This window comes from Hippoglossus stenolepis, chromosome 14, assembly GCF_022539355.2.
Source record: "Hippoglossus stenolepis isolate QCI-W04-F060 chromosome 14, HSTE1.2, whole genome shotgun sequence".
Classification (NCBI taxonomy): Eukaryota; Metazoa; Chordata; class Actinopteri; order Pleuronectiformes; family Pleuronectidae; genus Hippoglossus; species Hippoglossus stenolepis.
In genome coordinates, this window is record NC_061496.1 from 25,024,241 (window position 1) to 25,048,611 (window position 24,371).

Sequence of the window (24,371 nt, forward strand, 5' to 3'; positions counted from 1 at the left end):
AAAACCTCTAAAAACAATCAACGTAGCGAAAAATATGAATCGATTAAGTTCCGTCTCTGAATCGATGCGACGCGTCCACATCACGATGCCTCTGAGAATCAAGAAATTTCCACACCTCTAGTATACACTGTAAAAACAGCCATGAAATTTAAAGTAAACACTTTACTTGAATCATATGACACTTGATCACAGAAGAAAACATTTTTTTTCCTTCTAGTCCACTTAACACTCACATACAAATTATATTTTTAGTCACAAGGCCAACAACGCTGAAAGTGTCCCTCAGAATAAAGGTCTTGATTAAGAACTGAATGTGCCTTCTGAGTCCATTTTACTCCTATTACATCAGACCACTGTAACTGTCCGCCTCGTCTGAATCAGCTCTCCTGACGAACAGCAGGCCCGCTCTCCCCATTCAAACTGCTGCTCAGCATCTTTAGGCGGATGTGGTGTCCTGGCTCTAAGCATCTGCTCCACATGAGAACCTCCTAAACGTCACACTTGACCGAGGAGTTCTGACCAAAAAGGCCACGATAGAGTTCGCTGCGAGCCTCGTCGTTCATTAAGCTGTGGTCAATCGCAGCCATAAAATTCACCAGCTTACTGTGGATGTGGAATCGGACTTTGCGCCCCTTACTGGCTTTGGTATCCACCTTCTTCTTGATCTTGCTGCGCAATTTCTGGATGGCCAGCCACTGTCGGCCCATGGCCACCTGGTCGTTGGGATCTGCTGCATTCGTCCTGCGCTCGATGAGCTCTCGCAGTAGCTGGTGGTAGAAATCGTCGTCATCAAATATGTCCTCGTCCACGTCTTTGAGATGCGTGTTAGCTTTCAGCTGCTGCTCAACCTCTTCATCTTCACAGGGGACGGTCTCCGAGGTGAAAGCAGAGGACTCTCTCTTCCCCAGGACTCTGTATTCTGAGCGTCGGGTCTGGGTACGCCGCACCAGCCTCTCTTTGTCCATCAGCACCTGCTCCACCTGAGTCAGTATGTTCCTATCAAATGCCCCAAAGCCCTTGCTGCTCTTACCCATGGTCAGTCGAGTTTTGTCGTGCCACTTCTGCAGCGTTGCGTTGCGGTAAGGCTGGAATGCAGCGAATCGTTTGGCCATGAAGTCTGGGTACTCTGCCATCTCCAATTTTCGTTTTGGTGCTAAGCCCACCTGCGTTGATCCCTCTTCGTCGTCATTCTCATCACTGTTTATCTCCTCGTCTTCACCCTGAGCCCCAGTCTTGCCCAGAGTGATGGGCCTCGTGTCTTCGTTCTGGCACAGCAGCTGATCCTGCAGCTCCAGCAGGGACCTTTGGAGAGCCTTTAAAGCCTTGTGTGTGGTCTTCAGCGCCCCTGCAATCTCAGCTCCGCCCCTCCTCTTAAACTCTGAGAGGGTCTGCGGCTGTGGAAGCTGGTTGGCCGTCACCAGAGCTTTATGGAATTTGATTCTTCCTTCGAGCAGTTGGTCCCACAGGGCCAGCTGGTTCTTCACAGCTTTCCCTTTCTCGACCGCTTCATCTACTTTCTCTTTTGAAAATGTGCGCACGGTTCCCTCCATGTCATCATCGTCCTCCATGTCATCATCATCATCAGAGGCTTCATCTTCATCGCTGCCCTCAGTTTCCTCGCCACTATCATCATCACCAGCATCTTCTTCACTGACTCCCAGATCATCCATGCCCGCTGTCAGCTTGTGGAACTCCACTCCCTGAGGAAATCTCATGCCAGAAACTTTTGTCTTGCCCACCAACTCTTCCTCATCATCTTCTAGATTGTTATCATCATCAGGCTCCTCATCCACCATTAAATCCTCTCCTTCCTTCTCGTCCAACCCTTCTATGCTGCCGTCCTCCTCCTCCTCCTCATCATCACCATCTTCATCATCTTCATCATCATCATCATCATCCTCCTCACCAGATCCCCCAATATCTATCTGCAGCTGTTTACGGGAGACTGCTTTACCCACGTACCGCCGGTCTGTGTCTGAGAGCAGAGATGTGTTGTGCTTCCGCAGGGCACTGAGGCCGAGTCCGTCTTCGTCTTCGTCCTCGTCGTCATTGAATTTCTCGACGACTTTGGCTTTGGTCGCTTCGTCACCATCGTCCTCTGGATCCACGAATTTAGGCAAAGGATTCAACAAATCCTCGAGCTCCTGAGAAAACGAGGCTGCCATCGGGAAACGTTTTCAACAACCACACGTGGAACGTACCAGGCACTACTCCACAGAGTGGTGGGTGATGACGTCAGTAACATGCGACGAAGGTTTTGGACATTAAGCTCCCGGGTTTGTCTTTAAGGCAGAACCTTTTTTCAGAGTGCACATAAACTCATGATAAATCCTGTTAATTAATTTATCAAATTAAAACAAATACAAACATTAGATAAAGACAAATCTTTTTTTTCCATTGACCACTGACCATGGGTATTTCTTTTGTACAAGAAGAAAAGTAGGGATACCGATGTGACTCTACTGATAGGTAATGAATAACAGTAACTGAGCTACAGATATGAAGATATACTTGTAACTGAAATGTATAAAATAAGAAAACAGCACCAACAGATTGATAACAAAAACTAATAATGAAACCTCAGACACAAGGGGAAATACATCCCTATTTCGGTGGTCTGAGTTAGAGGCAAAATCCTTTTAAATGTCATACAATCGTTGTGCTTTACCTCCTTTGACTAACTTGACTAACTAAGGATTTCAAGTACGACTTAAATTTATTGAAGTAACCAGTAAATTGGGGAGATGATTTTGAAAACTAGTATTGTGAATGAAAAATAACCCGTACCTAACCGACATAGAATCACATCACAACAGAGATCATTATTTTTGTTTTTCAAAATCAGACCAACTGTTGTATTACCTCTAGAGAGGAAGGATTAGATTGTATCCACTTGTGAGCAGCTGGCCCAAACTCCTGAAAGACAGTTCTCGGGGCTTAAACAATTCTACTTCCTGTCTTGACGCTTAACGCATGCGTACTTGTGTTTCGCTGCTCCGGGCTGCTTCTGCTCGCAGAGTTTTGTTCCGCAGTCTTCTCCTTAAAGAGCACTTTCTGGAGAGCTACCATGTCGACGAGCGACTTCTATTTGAGGTATTATGTTGGTCACAAGGGGAAGTTTGGACACGAGTTCCTGGAGTTTGAATTCAGACCTGACGGTGAGTAAAATTTGGCGGTAACACAGACGTGTTAGCTCGCCTACCTCCAAGCTAACGTGGCTAGCCGCTGTGTAGGCCGCAGCTCACTCACAACCACTTGCTAGCACCAATTTCTCCTTGTAGTTACCATTGTATGAGAAATGGTATTAGTTTATGTCTAGACTGAATGTATTCCTAAAATGTATGCAATTTAAAGTTAGTTATGCTTTAAGTAATATCCTGTGGACATAGTAGCGCCACGCGGCCTTAAGAGGAGGTAGCGAACTCGTGCGTGTTGTGAAAGTGATCCATTGATTCAAATCTCTGCTTTAATCTCATGTTCCTGCAGGTAAACTGAGGTATGCAAACAACAGCAACTACAAGAATGACGTCATGATCAGGAAAGAGGTAATCTATGATTAGCAAGCGTGTTTGTTTTGGAGTAAACAGTAACTGAACATATTACAGCCCTTTTTGTGTGGTTTTCTTTGGTATGAATGGTAAAAAATGTCTGCTGCCACAATATAACGGTACTTTCATCATAATGCTAATCTGTGACATCAATAATGCGTTCATGCAGCATTGTATGTAATTCAGGGGTGGATTCACAGTAGACTAGTGAAAGTAGAGAGGGTCATTGTTTCTCAGTTAGAACATTGTGATGCATTAAAATCATGTTTTTCACAAGCACGGACAAAGTATATAATTGTACACGTTATCAACGTGTAGCTATCCTGCAAACATATGGCACAGCTCTAAATGTTCTCATCTCCCCTCTGTACCAACCCAGGCATATGTACACAAAAGTGTGATGGAGGAGCTGAAGAGGATCATTGACGACAGTGAGATCACCAAGGAAGACGATGCATTGTGGCCGCCTCCTGATAGAGTTGGCAGACAGGTTTGTGACTCCACTCACCATAGATAGTTGGATACACTTTATTGCCTGTCCCTAAGTTAGAGATTCTCCTTTTGACAGGGCCCAACAATACAAACATAATTCCCATTTGAAGACGCACTGTACATTTTTAAAAACAAAGCTTGACGATACACCAAATTTACAGTTAAAACACACAGCACACATCTAAACCGAATTCCAGAGCCGGCAAATTAAAAACGACAACTGACAAAACAGGTTAAAGTCCAGTGTCCATTTTAAATAGTTCAGGGTGGTTATTGCAGAGAGAATGAAGGAGATGTCTTGCAGATGTTTCTCTGGGTCACTGGGACTTGGTAACATCTGCCTGACGGCAGTAACTGGAGGGACGGGTGGAGGGAGTGAGATGGCTCCTCTCTGATCAGGGGGGATTTCCTTTATTTTGCTGGCCTGATAAGTTATGTGGGAGGTTTATATTATGTGTTTGGTGGTGAGGGCATTGTACCAGGATGAGATGTTTAAGGTGAGAATGAATTTGATAAGTGATCGGTAAACCAGGGTTAAAAATGTTCATACTTGTATGGAAAGTCCTGAGTTTCCAGGTGGAGGCGCTGTTGAGCTTTTTGTGTTCAGAGTCAGTGTGCAGGGAAATGGACAGACAGGTGTCTATGCCGGTTCCCATATAGTTAAAAGATATTTTGTCACAAATGACCAAATTATTTTGCATGAATCTCGCCAGCTTCTTGTTTCTGAATAGTTAGTTTACACTGGGCACACTGCACCTAGAATATAACACCAGTCGAATTTTGTAGCTTTTATTGAACAAAGTTTTTGCAATAGTCATAGTGTATTTTTTCTAAAAACAATTGTCTTCATGGGGATCACATTATGATCTGATATTATTGAAATGGGGTTAGAAATGTTGATACCTTAAAGGGATAGTTTACCGAAAAATGTAAGTTTACCCCTGAGTCTCAGGGGTAAACTTTGTTACAACAGAATACAATTGAAGCCAATAGTGTCTTACACTTCAGACATAATAAAACATAACAAGCCTCCATACTGCTCGTGTGGTGTCATCAAAGTGTCCACAAGCCCCGACATTCATATTCGACTCAAAACAGCGTCATTTACACCATGTTTTAAAGCCTAAATGTCCGCTGACATCTTTCTACGAGGTGCATTCACGGACCCTCAGACACACCACCGTGTAGCTACATCTGCTAGCTTAGCCACTTCCAGTGGACTTTTAGGCTAAAAACATGGTGTAAATGACCTGGATTTGAGTCGAATATGAATGTCAGGGCTTGCAGACACTTGGATGACACCACACAAGCAGTATGGAGGCATGTTAAGTTTTTTCTATTTTATTATGTCTGAAGTGTAAGTCACCATTGGCTTCAATTGTACTGGATTCTTGGAGTAGATGAGTGAATTTTTGTTTTTTTGGTTTATTATCCCTTTAAAGTAAGCACTCAACCGTAAAATAATTGATATTTTTATTTGATGTCATAGTTGTAACTTCTCTGTTTGTGCTACTTTTCACAGGAACTGGAGATCGTCATCGGTGATGAACACATTTCATTCACAACTTCCAAAATTGGCTCCTTGATCGATGTCAACCAGTCAAAGTGAGTATTGTAGAGTTGAGTGGTCACAGTATATTTGTCACTGATTAAGGGCCACAGCTTTAAAAAGCTTCACTTTGTTTCAGGGACCCTGAAGGTCTTCGCGTGTTCTACTACCTGGTGCAAGACCTGAAATGTCTCGTCTTCAGTCTCATCGGTCTCCACTTCAAGATCAAGCCTATCTAAACGTGGATTTTTCTCATTTTAATTGCTTTAGCTAATGTTTCTGTTGTTGAACTACCGCATTTGTAAATTTGCCTTTGATGAAACCATTTTTTTATTTTAAATAAACAGTGAAGACAAACGTTGCGTTCTTGTTTAACTTTTGAGTGTTCTTTGCAAATATAGACGCTACAGCCTAGGTTTCAATGACAATTGAATAGTCTATACTCGTGTGTAAAGAAATACTGTATTATTAGTAAAATTATTTAAATAAGAAAATGTTCTTGCTACAATTCTTTTTGGAATAATTAGGTTTTATTTCAACTTGCATTCACCCACACCAATAAGGCTACACGTGAAAAACTGATAACTTAAATAACATGTATTATAGAGACATTAGTTAATGCTTTTTGATAAGGCACAGCATTTCTCTATACTGTAATTGCAGACAGTTCTACATCTAAAATGATTAAATGCATCCGTTTTGTGACCAACACTCTTAAGTCTTAGCTGACAATGTTTCACATGTTGCTAAAACCGAGAAGTTAGCCAACCCTTCACATGATGCTACAGTACAGGTATATCAAGGTGTAGCTGTTTGATTCAATCACAATTTAAAAGAAAGATCTCTTGGATGAAATAAGCCCAGAGTGAAAAACAAATCAGTTTTGATGATACTCATTGTACCATAAATTAAAGTGGATATTGTCTACAATTAAATGCAGAAAGCTACCTATTCATTTCACATCTGTTTTTATTATGACAACACTTCATTAAACCTGTAATTTCCAAACTGCACCATTTGCTTTTTACATAACTTCAAACCCAAATGCAGATTCTCCTTTTATTCTCCCGTGGCTTATAAATTATTTATCTTATTACTTACTGCACCATAATGCAGAAATTTTAAACCAACTAACCAGAAACCGAGAGAAATAAAACAAACTTAACTATTGTTTCTTAACTAAGTGGCTTTCCATCCAGGACTGTGAAAATGTCCTCTAAAGACTTGTGGACACACTGCAGGAATTCATGGACGTTGCGAGCAGGGTAGCTGGACACATTACAGCCGATCCAGTCATCATGGACACCATAGCCAACGCCAAACCCATCAGGCACCACTGGGGCGAAGCCGCCGAGGTTCACGGCTGGACTGGTGAGGGTGCTGGTCGAGAGGATGTTGTGGTTGATGGCAGCGTAAGCAGGGTCAGTGTACAGGTCTTGCAGAGCTTGGCCCTTTGAGTTGGCCAGGTATCGCAGGGCAAAGAGGTGTCTGTCAAAACCTTGGCCTGGTGAGAGAAATGGAAGAGGTGGTTATTGGAGCAGCTCTTAGTTTACGTGTAAGTTGAAACCATTGCTGTGGTGTCAGTTTCAATGTGTATAGTAACACAGAGGATGCGTGATGATTATATATTGATTACTGTGCGCTACTTCAGGCTAATTAAGAATGCTAAGGCACATTATCTTGGTTGTGATTGGCCAGTGAGCCCAGTCCTGGAACATGCATGTTGCTTGCTCTCATGAGCACTTTGATGACTGTTTGCCTTTCAAATAACCTGTGATCTACATGAATGATCTACATTTAACCATTTCAAACAGCCCCAGGCTCGCTTACAGCGTCGCACCCCCTTCATCAACACTGATCTCATACAGAACCTCTCTGGTGTCCAACTGACAAAAATCTGCCAGAGAATATAAGAGAGCAAAAAATAGATCAAATTTTTTATGATATGGAACCAAATGGTCAGGGTTTTATATAAGTTTATACTAAATAGGGACAAATCCGTCTTTACTGTTGTAATGTCGACAATCAAAATGTCAAATAAACAAATCACTTGTGTTTTTTAAGTGTTGTGATCAACATTTGTAGAAATGTCTTATACACACCCATAGCTGCTTCCTTGGTGAGCTGTCCATGATATTTGGAGCATTCATGGAGCATGGCCTGCAGTTGCTCCACACTGTGTTGTCCTGGCTGACAAACAAAGGCGTGGGAACACTGTTTGGTGAATGAGGTAGCCGGTCGGATCGTCTCTGTGCGGCCATGCTTGAATGCTGCAGTGCTACACGACTCATATGTGGCCACTGTCTCTCCATACTGCCTCAGGAAGCCCATCTGAAAAGCCAGCTGGGCTATAGCGTCTGGACTCAACTTGCTCTTCTTTAGCTGTTTCTTCCCACCCTTCTTGAACTCCAGGGCATCAATAGTGAGTTTTGACACAGCTGAATCAAAGTTCTCCTTTGCTGTTTTGATGCCATTTTCCAGCTCACTGTCCAGCCTAAACTCCAGTCTGCGCACAGCAGAGGCCGAATCTACAGCAGCAGCAACAGAGCCTGGGTGCACCAGTGGCTGCTCCGTGGTGTCTTTGAAGATCTCATTCTGAAAGCGGAGCACAGCTACGCCATCGCCCCATGAGTGCTCAAAATTAATGGCTGCCTGTCCATCCTTGGAGAGAATGATGCTGAAGGACTTGTCGTACCACCGGTTGCAGCCATCACCGTGCAGCATGTTGTGGGAGATGTGAATATGGTCTCGCATGGTCTCATCATCCAGACAGAAACAGAAAATTGCGCTGTCAACAAGATTTAATTTCTCTGCGTTTCCAGCAGCTATGAGTTTTTCCCTTAGCCCAGCCCACACATCCCTGTTCTCACTGGTCAGCACCCCAATAGGGAAGGCGGGCGCTGGTGTCGGATCAGACAAAATGTACTGTAAGTGGGACTGGATCTCTGCAGGCTTCACTAAATTCCCATCTCTGTCTACAATGTCAAACACATACATGTTGCCTTTTCTCATAACTAAGAGATGTCGCCCTTTCTCATTAGTGAAGAGCTCATCCCGCCCACATTTCGGAATCCGAGTGGAGTTAAAGAGCCGAAAGTACTGAGACATGTCCAGCGGGTAAGCATTCATCATGTATGCTCCATACCAAGACAGAGAGGACGGGACCCAGCGGATGAACCTTTTGAATCCGTCTGTGTCACTCTTTGCTGGGTTTAGGTGAAAAACCTCAGGCTCCAGTAATCCAGCTCGAAGTGTTTTCATGAAGCGAACCGCTGAACACACCATATTAGTTGCCCGTACAAGCTGGTTATTGTACTCTGTGTTAGGGTCCGGATTGAAGGACATGAAGGGGTTGAAGTTCAGCACCACGGAGTCACGAGCAGACAGGTACATATCAGACCATGGTCCTGAAATGAAAGTAAGCCAACCAGTTGCATGAGTAATTGTATGAATTTGACATGCTCAACTTCAGGGTGATGATTGTCAAGAAAGGCTTCACCTGAGATGTGGCTTGTGTGCTTGTTTCTTTTATCCTGGGCTACCAATTCCTCATGCAGCTGTTTCCCCACACCACTCTGGAAATCCTGTGCAAGTTTCTCTGTTGTTCTGAGGGCACACAAAAGAAGATTTTTCCAAGATCTTAACTGTTAATATTGTCCATTAATGAAATAAATAGGTTGAATGTCTCACTGCACATACCTGAACTGGTCATCATCCAACAGAGGCCTCTGGGCAGCTAAATACCTCCTCATAGTGTCCTCCAGCTTTGGTATGGGTAGCCTGAACAATTGTCAAAGTTATCAAGGAGACAATTCAGCCTTTCAAAAGCTCAGTAAATATTACAGTATACAAAAAAACTGACCACACTGCTGGTGAATATCACCAGTCTTTTCAGTCAAAGAAGCATAAAACATAAATAAAAAACATAAATACTTGACATATTAAACTGTAATGGAAAGTCCATATGAATGAACCAACTGCACCAAAAGTCAGTACACACTTCCTCATGGAGATTCATTTGGTTTATTTGTTTGATATTGTTCACCTTTGCCTTTATTTTGGTGTCAGATTGGATCCTCCTGCACATAGATGATCCCATCTGACACATCTCTGGAGATGTTCCTGTGTTCTTCACAAATTATTATTTTTAGCTGCTCTTTGCTTAACGTTTTTTTTTGCTGGATCATCTGCTTGAAAATACTCTGAAAGGTTTATTGTCCAGGACAGGTTTTAATTTGTTTATTATCATGTTGTAAAGTTCCTCTCCTGCCAAGCTTATTAAGACTGAGAGCTGTCTTTTCATTCTGGATTTGGGTTTAAAATCCTGCTGATGATGACATCTACAATTGTCATCATCCCTACACCTTTGGCACTCACAAAGCCCAATGTCGGCCCAATAACAGTTTCATATTAGAACTATCATACATATATATACACACACACATATTTTATAATTCTATCTAACCTGTTTTTTTTAATCATGCATAAGATTAAAATACCCAATATTGAATGACATAACTTTAAACAATTTAACATTTCAGAGACACTGATCAAGGGTTTACACAATTGTATTGTATACTGCAGAGGTCACTCATGTCACCGCCCCCTAGAGGCTTACCGAGGGTAAGACATAGTGCACTTTCCCCTACATTCATCTAAAAGCTTAATGCGGCACCTGTTTAAACCTGGTAACACTTCACCACATTCACCAGGCATGTCCAAGGCAGAAAATGTATATTCACACAAGGCCAATAACTGATAATAAAGTCATGTCAGTGTCATTTTGATATGAGTACCTGAGTAAAGTCCCAGTGAGCTCCTTACCTGGGTAAACTCTTCTGGTAGTGCATCGACGGCACCACACTTTGGTGGAGGTACTCGGAAGGAGACGCTTCTTTCTTGCTGTAGTTTCGCTTACTGACCCCCAGTGCTGTGGTCCTGAGGTGAGCCAGACCTCCGCTTCTCCTCAGGGAGGCGACGCACTGCACCGAAAGCAGACTGGCCATATTGAAAGTGAACAGCCGGTGTTGTTCACCGAGACTAAAACCCTCCGGTGTGTTGAGGCCTGCTCGCTAAAGAGAGCCCCGTGTCGCGGCTGTCACCACAGGCGGACGTTCAGAGGTGTGGAGCCCCTCCGGACCGTCAGGTAAATACTGCAGCTAGCTAGCACGAGCAACTAGCATTAGCTGACAGATTTCCTCCGCTGACCACAGTTTGTTTCCGCAGCAGTTGAACAACTGGACGAACTCACGATTGATCCGACAACAACGTTATAAACCCCCACTTCCGACACTGTAAAAAATGACAGAGCAGAAAAACGACCCCAGTATAGAGTTTTGAATTAATAACAGGAAGTTGCACCGACTACGGCAGCCACGTGACCTGCGGTTCGTCTGAGGAAGTGTTGTCTGATGTCTCTGGAGGGTTCACAGTGGAAACTTGTGAATGGCTCTGTGGAGATACTGATATCTGAATAACAATAATCGAAGATTAACTTTCCTACATCAATGCTGTAATTACAATTCGCACCAATATATTTAATTAAAATTATACTGGGGTGATACTCAAATGTCATAAAAACAAGATCAGATTGTACAAAAAGTAATAAACTAATCAATACTCTGCAGTAGAAGATCAACTTAAGTAAAACCAGCATTAAAGGGATGGTTCACCCAAAAATGAAAATGCACTCATTATCTACTCACCACTATGCCGATGGAGGGGGTGGGTGTGATTGAGTCCACAAAACGCTTCTGGAGGCTTTTGGAGGGTAAACAGCATTGCAGCAGAATCCAATACAATTGAAATGGTGACCCATTCTTCAAACGTAACAAACAATAGAAAAAAACATAAAATGCCTCCATACTGCTCCTGTGGTGTCATCCAGTCATACACTGTTATCGGCATAGTGGTGAGTAAATAATGAGTGAACAATCCCTTTAAGCTTGAAAAAATAGCAGCCCATATCAGCCAGCTTTTGGTTATGACAGACATAATGTAATGCCAATGCATATGCCAGCCAATAGGTGTTAAGAACTTTAAGTAAATGCCAAATATATGATTGGGGTAATTTTACATAATGTTTCTAATTATGTGTAAGCATTGTTGTCCAACTTATATCACACGTGAGACATTCCACTATATGTCATCTCAATGTAAAAATATGCTATACTGAATATGATTGAACTCATAACTAAACCCTTAGATGTGTAGCATTTTAAAGAAGATCCTCAAAATGCTACACATCAATGTAGATGACAAGAGAGGGGGAACTGGGGTTTTATTGGCTTGGTGACCTCCTGGGTACTGGGGCACACAGTGACCAATAGTGGTTGAAAGTTGAGTCCAAGGGCAGGTTTACCACCTAGGTGTGAAGATGAAGGACCCTGGGAGAGTTCTGAAAGTTCTCCTTTGTCTTCAGAAGAAGCTTTAGTTACACATTTAGGCCCATCTATTTTTAACCAATAGATGGGCCAACACTACTAACAGTAGTGTTGGGACCTGCCAACATTCTGCCAACGGGCATCTAGCCTGCTGAAAAGTAAAAGAAGGGGAAAGTTTATGCTTCATTCAGTTTCCTCCGTCAGTCGGCAGGCAGGTAGACAGGATGGCTGTTGGGACATTTTTCTCCAAAACGAGGAGCTACATCAGTTCCTGCCAGTGAACCACAGCCAGATGTTGTGTCAGGTTTATGAATGGGCAGAGCTGTATTGAGCTAACTGCAGCTAAAGAGCTAATCCCAGGTAAAGTTATTCAAGATTCAAGATTCTTTATTGTTACATCCCCATTATACAACTATGAGTATGTAAGGCATACTTTAGGCTACAGGCAGGGGTCAGGACTGGGGAGAGAAAATGAGTAGGACAGAATGAAACCTGTGGAGGAAAGGAAGCAGTACAACATGAGGACTGAGATGATAAGGAGAGTGAGAAAGGTTTGAAAATCAGAGGAGTGAAGAAACGAGGAGTTAATTGGAACAGAGGTACCAGAAGCAGATAAGAGAATAAGATGTGAGACCAGAGAATAACATATAAGATAAGATATGCAGATGTAAAACTTTTTTACATCTTCAGTTCATGACCAGAAATCGTATTACTTTTTTGTGTAATATTTTCTTCTTTCAGTGGCTATGAGTCATTTTTCTGGATCATAGAAGGAATAGTGATCATCCTGAACAGTGAGTCCAACGCGCTGCTGACTGAATCTTAGTGAGTTTATAACAATTGTGATCAAGATTGAAACTTCTAAAAGACATTTCAGGTGATGGTGAGTCGATTGTAATTAATGATCCAAACTCAAATTGAATGTCATGTTTGCAGTAGTTATACAATGCAGTAAAAGGTCTGCACATTCAAACCAAGTCTTTTGAGCCTTTTTCTTTTCTGATGATATATCTTCCAGTTATAGCTTATGACAGACATGATGTCAATATATATCAGCCAATGGGTATCAAGTTCATTCATCAAGAAATGCCAAATATATGCTTGAGGTTATTAATTGTCTCTTTCACATAATTTTTCCACTGAACAGTGAAATGTCTCACTCTGTGTATATCTTTGTGTGTAAGACACCCTTATTGAAAATGTGGTGGGTATCATGTGTTTAGACTAAAAAATATCTACATTTATTGTTATTTGATTTTTGTTTCATTAAATAGTGATGTTGCTATCAACACCAAAAATTCAGTTTTCTTTCAGGCTATTAAAACAAGCCATTATACGTATTCATGACCCGGACTGAAGAGTCTAACTTCTGTGTAAGCATTACTGTCTAACTTATATCACATGTGAGACAATCCACTATGTGTCATCTCAATGACTAAAACACATGGTCTTCTTATTAAAATATCCATCATTTGTACTGATTTATTTTAGTTGGATGATTATGAAAGACTGGAGTTGTGCTTCATGAAGGAAAGTTTGTTGTAGCAGATGGAGAGAGGAAGGAAGCATTTTTCTGTTTAAGACTGAGCTGTAAAGTAGTTGATGGACCGCTGCAACTTTACTTTTGGTATCATTCAAACCCATGAGGGTTGCACACTTCTGTGAGCATGACAGGAAAAATAAATATAACCATCAATCCAACAGGAAAACAAGAAAAGTATGTATCTATCAACTTAATATGAATTATGACCTCAGATGTCTTACATTTCACTGAGGCAGGCAGCTCCCTATGCAACGAAGGTGAGCTTGTTAATATGTTCATCGATTATGTTCAGACATTATCCAATAACCAGTAAGTGCTCAAACACAGCACATGTTATCTTTCAATACCATAGCAGTACAGCATTAAGAACACATTGCTGCACATTTACATTATCAAAACGTTAACATTGGTGATGCACTGTGCAGCAAATTAGTATGTCCAGCAGGGGGCAATGTTCTCATGGTTTATTATTTGCTATTCTGATCTGCTTAAACTGAAGCCCTCCCCCAAGCAACAGCTTCTGTCGCCACCATCTGACCCCCCTCCCCCAATATACAAAATAATTGCGGGTGATAGTTCACTTCCATTAGATTGATGACATTTTCTGATGCTGTCACTTGCTGACCTGCCCTCTTTGCACGTTTAATTGTCTCTTATCAAGGCACCCATCAGAGTATGCCATTATTATATGGATTGGTGAAACGTGAACCCTTTTCGCTTTTCGACTGATATTGTTGTGGTAATTTGCATGTTTTTGTATCAGTTATGTGATCGTAAAGGGAGATTTATTTGATAAGACGTGCATCTATTTTTCTGCAAAATTGAAACAACAAAAACCAGGATAGCCATGTAAATGTAATGTAATAGAACACAGACAGAACACATTTTTATTAGATGGTAATTCAGTTTTAGTGCAGGGTTGATTTGAAAAGTCTGCAATTAAATAATTGTGGTGTTATTGTGATGGAATACACAAGTATGCATTTAAAGCATTCAGTAATGAATGTGCTAAAGCTCCCTTAAAGTCCTTTTAGATAAGGACCTTTTCTTAAATAAGTCAAACTGGGAGCTGAGAGATGTCTTAGTCCGTGTTTACAAAAGAGGATGTTATTTTTGGTATGTTTTTGAGAAATGTAATTATTATCCTTGGAAAATTATGTTTGCATAAGAACAGATTCCTAAAAACTCAAAGGAACTTCCACATATTTCACAAGGAACTGTGTCATTACTTGGTAAAACTGGAATTCACGGAGAAGAAGAAGGCTGTGAAACTGTTACTTCTTAGAATAACTTGACCCTGCAGAGATCATACTACCCCTCTAAGTGTTTGTTTTTTCCCGTTTTTTATCCCTTTATACTTTATCTTCTTTAATATTCCCTTTCTCCCAAATATTCCCTTCTATGCTGTATATGTTTTGTATGTGTGACATGATGTTTGTCTGATGTCTGAAGTGCTGTGGACGATTAAGTGTCTTATTTTGTTTATGTATCTTTGTGCACTTCAATAAAGTTGTTTTAAAGGTTTTTTGGTTGTTATTATAATGTAGATGGAGCTTTTTTCTTCTTTTTACTTTTTTGGTAGAAATATGTGAGACAGGTGAATGTTCTGTCAGAAACAGTTCCAGTATCTGTTCACATTTGCTGTTGGAGTATTTTTGTCTTGGGACTATCAGTCATCGACTTATTATGTCGAGTTTTCTTCTTTAAAAAAAAAAAAGAATATATATATATATTAGGGCTGTCAAACGATTACAATTTTTAATCAAATTAATCACAGGGTAGCTGTGATTAATCACGATTAATTTGTAAATGCCCGAATAATACCCCTTTTTCTATTTATATTGCTGTGGGAATGGAAAGATAAATGACAGAAGGCCAAATGATTGAGTTATTAAGATTGAAAAATAAAATAAAATAAAACATACCACACCATAATTAAATTTGGCTCTCTTTGCTATGCCTCTGAGCAAACAGGATGATGTTATTTCGAACATTTTTTTTAATCAAACTCAAAGATAACCTTTATCGTAAACAATTGGGGCTTCTTAGCATTCGCTCTTTTTCTTTTTTTTAGCAAATATAGGATGGTTAAATAAAACTTTTTTCTTTTCTTTTTTAAATCAAACAAACAACCAGATCTTTACACAATTAAATGTGAATGTGAAATCTGAATCTGAGCCCATCTGTAGAAGCAGTGTTGAGCCAGTTCACACTTAAAAAGAGTGAACTGCAGATGAAAATGAACTAGTTCACGTTCATAGTTCATTTTGTATTGGGATGATTTAGGTGACAAACTTACGGTCACGTGTTTGGTTCTGAATCGATGGTGTCGGATCATGTCTGCGTGTCGCTCCGCTCATTTTAACACTGAGTCCTGACTGTGAGCTTCACGTCTCGTGTTGTACTGAGCACAAAATGTTGACGAGTCATTTTCATGATGTTTAAATGCAGCCTCATAAACTCTGGAGCGAATCAAACAAACACTAAGTTACTTCACGTGCTGATCAGGTCCTGATAACTAGTGATGAGGGTTTATTAGTTGAAGTGAGAGCAGGTCAGAGTGGAGGAGGACACAGAAACTCCAGCTCGGTACAAACCAGCTGCAGCTTCTGCTCTGATCACTGAGCAGCTGAGACCAGCCAAGAGCTGAGACCAGAGAGACTCTGTGTTCCACTGACTGTTCTACAGAGTCACTGAGCTCTGATCTCACTGCGTGTGTCGCTCTGAGCGAGTGAGTGGGGGCGGGTATGGGTACATGGAGCGGCTCATTCTGCGCATGCGTAAATGCTTTAAAAGAATTAACTCTTAATTCCACAAATTAATCATCGCGCATTAACGCGTTAATTTTCACAGCCCTAATTTATATATTATGAAGGGATTTAGATTGTGATTCTATTTTCTGATCCACACTCCGGAGCAGAAGGTGGCGGTAATGCTGGATGCCTACCGCCGTAAAACAAGAAGAAGAAGAAACCGGAAGAAACAAGGAAGTGTAGTTCGGACACAAAGTACAAGCTAACCTGCCCCAGTGTGTCAGTCGGTCTGTTTGTTCACCTGACGCAAAAGGAAAATGCCTGAAAGACAGAGGTTAAGGTAAGAATCCTAAGCACGGTGTCACTGAGACACTGGGTTCATGTTTTTAAATGATTCACCCTCGTTGTCCCGGCTAACACACTAACGTGAGGCCACAGTTAGCTTGCTAGTAAGATACATGTCAAACATTCACGTACACTAAAGACACGTTGTAATGTTAGCTGGCTGATCCGTTGCTACAAGCTAGCGAGCTGCTATAGCCTGCCATTGGTAGCAATGTTGTTTCCTTACGAATTAGCACATCCTACTAGCACATGGAGAGTAACATATCTAGCAACAGTTCCCATGTTAATTCGTGTTTAGCCACTTATCATTGTCAGGTTCATAAAGATGGTGACATCATCCTGCACGCAGGATTTTAGATGCATCGACTGTCACGACTGTCATTTCACCGTGACCCTTGTAAGAAAGTGATACCTTGGACCTTGTGTTGTGTTACTGCATGTTCTGCTCTGGAACTGACAAGCACACAGTGAGCTCCAGTGGTGAGACACATGGAGTACATGTCTTTTTGTTTCTCACAATTAAATATCACATTGAATTTGACCGATTGTTTAATTTCTAGTAACCAGGCATGTTACTCTGCTGTGTTTCCATCACTGCCTATTGTTAATAACCTTACTCTTACATTCTTTCACCTTCACCTCCACCATGTCAAGGATTGAAGCCATTAACACCAGTGCCAGTGATGGGCTGGAGGGGTTCAAGGCCCATGCAGTGTTCCAGGAAATCAACAAGAAGCTTCAGGAGGTGACTGAATGCCTTTTGCAGTAGAAGACAAAATTATGAATTACAGACCAGTGTATATTATCCTCACTTGTTACTGGTGTGTACGCTTTGAGACTTTTGAAGACTTTTTAAAGGACGCTCATTACATTTTGTTAGTTCAACTTGACACGTCGTATTCACATCAATGCCCTTCAGGACACATCTATCTCTTTAGTCATATATAATAATTCTAGGTCTGTGCCGTGTGGTGGCACAGTTGTCTCAGTTGTCTCAGTCATTCCAGGCCACGGCTATTTTGTACACTTGCAAACAGTCGATTCTAATCAATTGATCTTAAGTATGTGAAACATATGACCCGGTTCGCAAGTTTGCATCAGTAGTCGGAACTTACCTCTCTCAACATCAATATTTCATGGATTTTCATTTATGGTCCAAATTAGACAAAACAAATTTAATTCATGGAAAATAGCAGGACTAAAATGTAGCTGACTGTGTTTACATTGTTTCCATCACCTAAAACATGGAAATGTTTTTATATATCCATATAAATGACTGGAGACAGAAATTAAATATCCATGAAAATGAATGTATTTTTTCCCTTACTGTAGATTTTCTTTCATTACTAATGCTGGGAGTTACCCATCACACAGGTATTATATCCCTGAACCACTGACCCTCTACCCAATGCAGTCATATACTGATATTGACTGTGTGTTTAACACATGCATAGTGAGCAGTGTGACCTATTCTAAAAGCAGCAATGTAAAAGCAACAACTTACAGCTAAGACCTGTACTGACTTGTGAATATAGGTAGTGAAAACTTAATTCACATGTCATAGAGATACAGTCCAGCTCGCTGTAAAATAAATCTGTGTGTTTCATACAGGAAGGGGAGCAGTTTGTGAAAAAGATCGGGGGAGTGTTTGCCTTTCAAGTGAAGGATGGCCCAAATGGTCAGGAGGCAACTTGGTTTGTGGATGTGAAGAATGGCAAAGGCTGTGTTCATAATGACACAGGTAAGAAAACCTCATCAGGGCTTTGTTTTGTCTCATATGACAGTGTCATGTAATCATGTTAATATTTAACTGTGGGTGTAATTTCAAGGCATGCACACACTGTTATCTATGTTTTTACATCAATGCTATCTTTGAGTTAAATTAAGCTCTTATTTCTGCTCTGCAGCTAAGAAAGCAGACTGTACCATTTCCATGTCGGATACAGATTTGTTGGCCTTAATGACAGGGAAGATGAACCCACAGAATGTGAGTATTGACAGAACTTTTACAAATATACAACCAAACTAGTTGTTTCTTGTCAATAGTGAGGGAGTAAGACCCTTTTGAGACGTGGTAGTAACATCTGTCTGAGAAAACTGATCATATGTGGAAAGCTCGAAGTACTGTACGTCTGTTCACATCTAGTATTGAAATGCATCCTGACCACTTGTGATTGGATCTCATTTACCTATATGCAAACACACACACTATTTATATATTTCTGTTCGTGAATACAATTTCTGTTAAAACACACTCTCAAACTCACTCTTCAGCACACTGACCTGATTGTTGTTGCCTCTTTATGAACACAATAAAGACATAACTGTACACTTAATTTAGTTAATTAAGTTAATTCTTTTATGATATTTTTTACAGGGACTGAAGTATTATTTAGCATCATGTTTTGACTTTAGATATTGTAAATTCTTTACTGTACTTTACTGCATAATTATATGCGTTTAATACGTTTCTGTCTCTTAATATTGATATTTACTCCATACCCATATACTGTCTTTATAACCATTTACTAACATACCTGCTGTTGTACTCCACAATGTGCAGTTCTTTTTTCACTGCATTTCATTTCACTCTACCTCAGTCTGTGTGCCCCATCTCCCTAAATAGTGGAACACATTTCCCAGTTGGATGTGTTAATATAAGGATATTTTTTTAGTATCCCTGTATGCAGCCTACAGAGGAGAAAGAACTGACCATTAAAGGGGCAATATGTAAAATTAAATGACATCTAGTGGTGAAGTTGCATGTTGCAGCTCAATAACCCTCACCTCATCCTCCCCTTCTAAACATGACAGAGAACCTGTGGAAGCCTTTGTGACAGTTTGTAAATATGTGGGGAGTTTGAAAGCTCTGATGTAGTGTTTTACCATTTTCATGACATGACATAGTACAATGGCCGTGGAATGGCTGCAGAGAGGCTTAGTTTTCATTTCTGCGTCCGTGTTAACAGATTAGACCAGGCACACTGGCTGCTGCTGTGGTGCTGCACAGACATGGTTCAACCGCGGAAACAGCGATGCTAATCTAGAGCGTAGAGGTTTCTCTCGCTGATTATTTCTGCGCTCTGCATGCTTTTCTCTGCAGAGTAAACAGTAAAATGTATCTTTCACCACACTTTTATTGCTCTGTCGAACATTTTGGAAGACATCTTTATAACCTGTCAAATATATCACAAGCATAAATATTTGCAACCCTTCCATTTTTCAAAACATTTTTTCATACCCTGAATTGAACCTGTACATCCCCACCATCAGTCCATGCCAATTTGAGTGCTTGCCTGTGGAGAACCTGTCGATCAATCTTCATGTTCCAAGAACACAGTCGAGTGTTTCCGCTGCTTCATCCTCCAACTGTGTCAGAAACTGGTGTGAAAAAGCTTGAGAACGGCTTTGATACTCCGAGACTTTCCTCTAATGGTGGTTGATTCTTCACCCCCTCATCCAATTATTTTTTTCACTTCTCTTTTTATCACTCCAATCCACAAACAATCTAACTCTACACACACTGTGCCTGTGTGCCATGCAGTTTTCTGACATTTCATAAGCTGTTGTTGCCATTGCCCCACTTTTCCCTGGCTTGAGTTAATCTCCGATGGCAACTATTTAACCCAGCTGCATATTCGTTCTCTCTTACACTGGCCGAACAGTTCTTCAGATTGCAAACTCTGGATGATGTTTTTTCACCTTTTCTCATTCACAGGCGTTTTTCCAGGGCAAGCTGAAGATCAAGGGAAACATGGGACTTGCCATGAAGCTTCAAAGCCTGCAGCTGCAGCCAGGCAAAGCCAAACTGTAGATGAGACCTCGGAGTGAGCTGTAACTTCACCTCTGAACACTGAATAGAGTACATTTCAGATCAAATGTAACATGGTTGGGAACCTTCTCATCACTGGACTGAACCCCTTTTCCTACTAGGGACCTCACTGACAACCAGGGGACTAGTCCTCAGCCCAGCCAATCTAACTGGCCAATAATATAAATGGATAATTCTCTAATCAAGTCCCTGTCTGGGGTCTGTCCCATGATAATACTGTCATAACACTAGCGTAGAGACGGGTGCTCCTACTTTCTGATTTTAGTGATGTTTGTGTCCACTTTTCAATAAATCTCCAGTATCTGTCGCTAATCAATTCCTTATGGAAATGTTTTGAGAAGTATGTTTTGATGATTTTCCACAATCATGGACACAATAGTCGAAGTGCCTCCTTGTCTCAGATTTTCAGTTTTTAACCAATAATGCAGAAATGGTTTTTACTGTGGCTGCCCAACATTTTAATGGAGGGGGTTGTGAATTTCTGCTCTGCTGTCATTATTGTATGAATATCTAAAATATTTCTACTAAATAAACGTATCTGTGCTGCAAGAACCAGTGGGCTGTCTGTCAGCTTTTTTAAAACAGGAATGTAGCACACAGCCTTAATTGAATAAAGTTTCTAATAATTTTGTGTACATAAACGGAAGAGCGGAACAGTTTGTCTGTGAGATGCCACGTGAAAATGGATTTAACAACAAACTTTGGCCAGATGTCCTAACACAAGCTTCAGTGTTTATTCAGTGTAAATGATCACACTCCTCCTGGCTCCACACAATGTTACACACACACACACGACTCCTCCCACATCATTTAGGGGGCCTGTTCGAGGTTGTATTGGTGTGACTTACCACAATAATGGTCCTGTGTTCGGACGGGACAGAACTTGGATGTTACTGTCAGGCTGCGCCTATGTGTGCTCCGCCTTTTTTGGAAGACCTTGCACTTTTCCAGCACGGCAGCGACCTGGTTCCAGACTGCCACGCTGTAGTTTTTCCTTTGTAAATGGAGGAGTATGGCAAAAACACAAATCTGTTAACTAGCTTTGACTCAGATTCCACCGCAGCTTTGGCTTGGCTACTTTTCTGGGTCTTACTCTGTAGTCACACACCAACACTCACTAATGGCTGCTTTTTTAGTACGAGATTTCATAAGTTAACCAAGTTATTTGTGTTTTGCAATGTAACATTTACTTCTGATGAGAGGTGTTGCGCTAACTGCATCAAGCCTGTATTCACAGCGTTGCATACAATGAGAAAATGTCGTAAATGCTTTGCTTTTCATGTGAATAGCACAATTGATTCACACAAAGGTTTTAAGATCATAAAATAACAAATACATTATGAATGGGTACATATGAATTATAAGTGTGTTATTAAAGGGGCACAGGGAAATGTAGGCTAAAGAACTGTCTGGGCCTGACCCATAAAGCAGACTAAAAATTGTCATGTCTGTCACAGCTGCATTCATTTCTAGGTGTTTGCTTGGAACCGTACATTTTTTTGGACATGGGAAATTGATGGGACATGGACCAAACAAAACCTTGCTACTGCAGCTCCATCCCCCTGTTACTACTGCACACACCCTGGCTCCCTGGATAGTGGGAGGAAGAGACATGTCCTTCATCTTTATTTACAGTTTGTTGGCTAGAGTTAATTTATTGGTGATGAGCAGCTAAAAGATCGATTGGTCACAGTTTACAAAACCCACTGTTTGTGCCTTGAATCCTTGATTTGTGTTCTGCATTAAACAAAAGAGCTGCCCTTTTAAAGAGCTGCACCCAGTGGAAAAGAGTTAATTCAAGGAAAAGATGAAAGGATTAGTTTATAAGAATGGAGACAGGACGTCATCTGTGTGCAAGAGAGCAGGCAATATCCCCGTTGTAATTGATAGAAGGTGCGAACAAAGAGGCTCTTTGACTGTGTCTATCCTTAAACGCAGCGGGAGCAACTGTGTAAGTAAGACTTCAAAAACAGAGATTAGAGGTCCCATGGTTCCACGCTGATCTGGATAATAGCCAACACAGTCCCTGCTGTTCTGAGATGTGTCCTGAAGAATGACATGAACCTGCAACCTGTTCAGAAGAATTGTGATATCAGCCTGTTGGAACAGCCATTTCTCTGAACATCTTCCAATGAAACAGTGGAAACTTACAAATAACATAGAGCTGTGACCAGAGAGCTCCTCTCGGGGAAAACAGCCCGCCAAATATTATGAGGAGTAGAGAAGAGCACGGATCAGTGTGTGTAGTTCCCTGCAGATTCAGGAAGAGATGCATGGGTCCGTCTCTGCCAGCCTGAAAACAGCAGCTCAGCAGCCATAGGTAGATGAGACTCACTTTAACCATATAGGACCTATAGCAATCATCACTGTCTTCATTGATTGCAGTTGGTGGCTGCAGTGTGAAAAGGGAGGAAGTGGGGGATTTACATTCTCGAAAAAACTTCTGGAAGATTTGCAGCAGTTGCTCTGAGTTGATCGAGTCCAGCTGAACTTGATGAAAACATTTTCAGTTTTGAACTTCAGACTTAAAAAAACCACCAGACAGATAAATCTAGAAACTGATGCTGGAGGGAGTTGTAGAGTGATCTTGTAATGGTTGGCTGTGTGATTAAAGGCAACTTTGACACAAATCTCTAATGGAGGAACAGAGGTTTCTATGATGCCAATATAAATGAGGTTTTCTGTTTCATACCAACTTGGTTTTCAACGACAGAAATCCATTTGACGAGTAGTGCCTTTCTTCAAATGTGTGAAGAATCAACTTTTAAAGACCAGGTACTTTCTAGGAAAAAAAATTTAAAGTTCCAGGAAATCGAGGTGAAAATAAGGGACACTTAAAGCCTTTTTTCCAATCAACATCAACCCATGATGGCTGTCAGATTTAACTGAAAACACATGCTGGTTCTTACAGATTGGTCTTTTACTAAGATCTGTCCTACAAAGAAAATCGACTTTTACAGAAGAGGTGACGAAGAGGAAATTGGTATGACATTTTCAGGCTGACAACCAAACTCTTCAGTAAATCCAAAGGTTTATGCTGTGCCTTTCTCTCCGATTTGACCCAAATACATGTCACTGCAAAAAGGTTTTACTACAAGTTTACCAATGTCCCGCAGAGGATTTCCGCGGAATGGGGTCCGGACTTTCTCCTGAGTTTTCGTTTCACTCATGAACAATGCAGCAGGGGGGCTTCTCTGCTCAGACGCATTGACAACAGTAACAAATAATCTGCAGGACTCAGGTGAGGGGTTGTGCAGCAGACAGAGGCAGGAAGTGATTTATTAATTCCACTACAGAGATCACCTGATTTTGTTTACAGCACGTCGACACAGCTCTTATCACCACAAACTCTCTTCACATCTTTGTTGGTGTCTTCTACGTGTGTTGCACTGCTTTTCCACTGTGGGATTTTTTAAATTAGTTTTTATTTTTGTGTGTCGCGTGTTAGAAGGGTCATCACCCCCCACTCGCTTGTGGTGAATCCAGCGGGGGATCCCCTGCTGTGCTCTCGCATTGGATTCTGCAGACTTCCTGCTGAGTTTTTACTCGCCAGGCGGTGAAAGTCCGTGAGAAACTGCGGAGGCTCACACTCGGACATTTGTGTCCACACATACCCCTCCTCTAGAGAACATGTGGAGCTCACTGCATGTCTGAAAGAAGCACGAGTAGTTTCTACCCTGATTGTCTCTCACCTCCCCCCACTGTGTCATCCCCTTCATATGAATGAAATTACAATATACATGTCTACATACTCTTCTCATCATTACAACACAACCTCAAGTCTATGGTGAAGAGTGGAAAAAGAAAAAAAGTTTTGTTAGATTTTGACAAAGCCAGGCTCTCAAGTTCCTTGTTTCCAGTCATGATGTTCAGCTATAAAATTGAAGTTCATGGAACTGTGCTAATGCATCGTAATGGTAACAAAT

General features: G+C 41.2%; 4 protein-coding genes and 1 long non-coding RNA gene across 5 annotated transcripts; 3 read left to right on the forward strand and 2 right to left on the reverse strand.

Annotated features, from left to right (window-relative positions):
* Window positions 1-144: 144 nt before the first annotated feature.
* Window positions 145-2,263, reverse strand: aatf (apoptosis antagonizing transcription factor). The gene has a single exon (XM_035175920.2). The coding sequence runs from the start codon at window positions 2,163-2,165 to the stop codon at window positions 489-491; it is 1,677 nt and encodes a 558-aa protein (XP_035031811.2). The 5' UTR covers window positions 2,166-2,263; the 3' UTR covers window positions 145-488.
* Window positions 2,264-2,958: 695 nt separating this feature from the next.
* On the forward strand, window positions 2,959-5,946 carry magoh (mago homolog, exon junction complex subunit). The gene is made up of 5 exons (XM_035175923.2): window positions 2,959-3,158; window positions 3,487-3,545; window positions 3,928-4,038; window positions 5,563-5,645; window positions 5,729-5,946. The coding sequence occupies exons 1-5, from the start codon at window positions 3,068-3,070 to the stop codon at window positions 5,826-5,828; spliced, it is 444 nt and encodes a 147-aa protein (XP_035031814.1). The 5' UTR covers window positions 2,959-3,067; the 3' UTR covers window positions 5,829-5,946.
* A 151-nt stretch (window positions 5,947-6,097) lies between these two features.
* Window positions 6,098-10,972, reverse strand: cpt2 (carnitine palmitoyltransferase 2). Its single transcript, XM_035175918.2, has 5 exons — window positions 10,414-10,972; window positions 9,289-9,369; window positions 9,089-9,195; window positions 7,692-8,996; window positions 6,098-7,093 (listed from the first exon to the last, which is right to left on the reverse strand). The coding sequence occupies exons 1-5, from the start codon at window positions 10,593-10,595 to the stop codon at window positions 6,765-6,767; spliced, it is 2,004 nt and encodes a 667-aa protein (XP_035031809.1). The 5' UTR covers window positions 10,596-10,972; the 3' UTR covers window positions 6,098-6,764.
* Window positions 10,973-11,167: 195 nt separating this feature from the next.
* Window positions 11,168-13,258, forward strand: LOC124854692. The gene is made up of 2 exons (XR_007034818.1): window positions 11,168-11,839; window positions 12,017-13,258. It is a non-coding gene; the product is annotated as an uncharacterized LOC124854692 (long non-coding RNA).
* A 3,192-nt stretch (window positions 13,259-16,450) lies between these two features.
* On the forward strand, window positions 16,451-21,000 carry scp2b (sterol carrier protein 2b). Its single transcript, XM_035177346.2, has 5 exons — window positions 16,451-16,608; window positions 17,268-17,358; window positions 18,225-18,354; window positions 18,521-18,600; window positions 20,332-21,000. Exons 1-5 carry the CDS (start codon window positions 16,586-16,588, stop codon window positions 20,425-20,427), a joined length of 420 nt encoding a protein of 139 aa, XP_035033237.1. The 5' UTR covers window positions 16,451-16,585; the 3' UTR covers window positions 20,428-21,000.
* The last annotated feature ends 3,371 nt before the right edge of the window (window positions 21,001-24,371 follow it).